Source organism: Olea europaea, unplaced genomic scaffold (genome assembly GCF_002742605.1).
Source record: "Olea europaea var. sylvestris unplaced genomic scaffold, O_europaea_v1 scaffold67, whole genome shotgun sequence".
Taxonomy (NCBI): Eukaryota; Viridiplantae; Streptophyta; class Magnoliopsida; order Lamiales; family Oleaceae; genus Olea; species Olea europaea.
In genome coordinates, this window is record NW_019265079.1 from 837,261 (window position 1) to 839,585 (window position 2,325).

The following is a 2,325-nucleotide window of genomic DNA, read 5'->3' on the forward strand; positions in this document are numbered from 1 at the left end:
CTAGCTATTTGGTTAGCGACAAGTATCTTTCCAGATGGAAGAGATATTTCCAGAGTATACGGAAGGAATTCACATTCCACTTTAGACTTCGCAACAAAAGAAGAAGAAATGAACGAATGTGTAGCTCCAGAATCTATAAGTACAAATGCAGGAATATTGGAAACAGAGATGATACCTGCGACGACATTAGTGTCTCGTTCAGCTTCTTGCCTGGATAAGGAGAAAACTCTTGCTTTTCCCTTCTTGTCCTCTCCAGCCTTCTGTGTTTGATTTTGAAGACATTCTTTAACGAAATGTCTTGATTTCCCACACTTGAAACAAACATTTTTACCCAATAGACATTCTCCTTTGTGAGGTCTATCGCACTTAGGACAACGCCTTTCACCACTAACTCCTGCTATATCCGTTCTTCCTTTCTTCGGTGCATTATTCCCTTTTCCTTTACCAGTATTCTGTCTATCAAAGTTCCACTTCCTCTTACCTGAGAAATTTTGAACTTGGTAAGAATTTCCAACGTTTTGAGTTCTTTGATAAGAAATAGTCTGGGCTGGCTTTAGGACTTCTCGATAAGTGCCCAGCTCAAGAACTGACACTATGTCACTAATATAAGGTTGAAGCCCACGTTCAAATCTTCTGGCCCGCTTTTCCTCAGTATCCACTAGATGTGGGGCAAACCTTGATAATTCCTCAAATTTGCGTTCATACTCCACGAGGGTCATGGTTCCCTGCTGAAGTCTAAGGAACTCCATCTCCTTTTGATCTCTCACAGCTGCCGGGAAGAATTTTTCTTCTACAAGTTCCTTAAACCTCTCCCAAGTTATAGTCTGTTCTTCAGCAAGTGTTAATGACCTAGTAGTCATGTCCCACCAATGGCTAGCCCCCTTCTTTAATATAAACACTGAAAATGTTACCCTTTCAGCATTGTCACATCTTATAAATTTAAAGATGCGTTCTAATTCTCATAACCAATCCTCAACTACTAAGGGATCCGTACTCCCTTCAAATGATGGAGGGTTCATTTTTCGAAACTGCTCTATCATTGCAGTTCGATCCCTCGAGTTAGGTACTATTTGAGGTTGAATAGTTGGTTGGTTGGGTTCCTGGTGGTCAACTGGTATTTGTTGATTTAAGGTTCGTTGCCCAGTCAAAGGTGGTGCCTGTTGTTGCTGTCCCAACTCCCGCATTACAGCAAGCAGTTCTCGTGCAAAGTTTGCAATATTAACTTCACCACTACTAGAACTAGCATTAGCATTGCCATGGTTGCTCTTTGGAGGCATTTCCTTTGAATGAAAAAAAATATTCATCCAGTTAGAATTACTTCAGAACGTAATACTTTAAAAAAATTTCAAAGGCCAAGGCAACTTTCCTTCATATATATACATTATTATTTCCCACAAACAAAAACCATGTTGAGGTATGGTACATACATTCAAAAGCAAGGGTACATATTACATCCTATTCTATTCCAAAAATAAAGATAGCTAGGTAAAATGGTGTCTAATCTTCCATTTCTTCTGGATCCCCATCGGGGTCTTCCTCTGGGTCTTCTTCTTGGTCTTCTTCTAACATACTTCGCTCCGAACGACCTGGTAATGGTACGGGAAAACTTTCATCTAGAACTCTCGAAAAGCACTTAGCCAACGGTCCCTTAACTAGCCTAGAATTGGTAGCTCGTAAACTGGTGTTCATGGATAAGATTATAGTCTTCTTAAAGTTTCGCTGTAAATCACGGCTAGTCCCATAGCTCTCTCGAAGCAAATATGTAAGGTCCTCATACGAAAGGTCATCATCAGACCATAGCACAATCTCATTTATGACTGAGGCCCAAGGTTCTGGAACAGTTTCATATAACCTCTGTATCTTCACCTTATCCCTTAAGCTATGGTGTATCTCCCATAACATCTCAATAATACAGTCTAGCAGATCCAAATGTTGTTCGAGACTATGGAGCGGATGCATACGATAATTATAGTAAAATGCCAATAATATGTCCCGCTTCTTCGCAAAACCACAAGCTTCTGTCCTTGTGGGGGTTCTTACCATTCGTGCCATAACTAGGACAAACATTGATTATGTTACTCTACAAGGCTCTAATAAATATTTAGGTGAAAGTATTCATGGCTTCATAATCTCTGCCACGACTTAATTCAAAATATTCCCATATCCAGCCATAGATATAACAGTTCATTACATAAGAAAACTCATGAATTTAAAAATAAATTTTACCTTGATCGTTGGTTGAAAGTCAGTTGCTAGCTTCTTTGATGATTAAGGACAGTAACTTTCTTTTAAAAAGTCTACAGAAAAGTAAACCTTGCCCTGATA

At 39.4% G+C, this 2,325-nt stretch overlaps 1 protein-coding gene across 1 annotated transcript in view; it reads right to left on the reverse strand.

Annotated features, from left to right (window-relative positions):
• The window catches only part of LOC111390278, a gene marked incomplete at its 3' end in the record, with an annotated part of 3,877 nt that extends 3,017 nt beyond the window's left edge, over positions 1-860 (reverse strand). Inside the window, exons 1-2 of the mRNA XM_023015298.1 lie at positions 808-860; positions 176-260 (exon numbers count right to left, since the gene is read on the reverse strand). Of these exons, the coding sequence (XP_022871066.1) occupies positions 176-260; positions 808-860 (138 nt within the window). The remainder of the gene's footprint in view (positions 1-175; positions 261-807) is intronic.
• Positions 861-2,325: the final 1,465 nt, after the last annotated feature.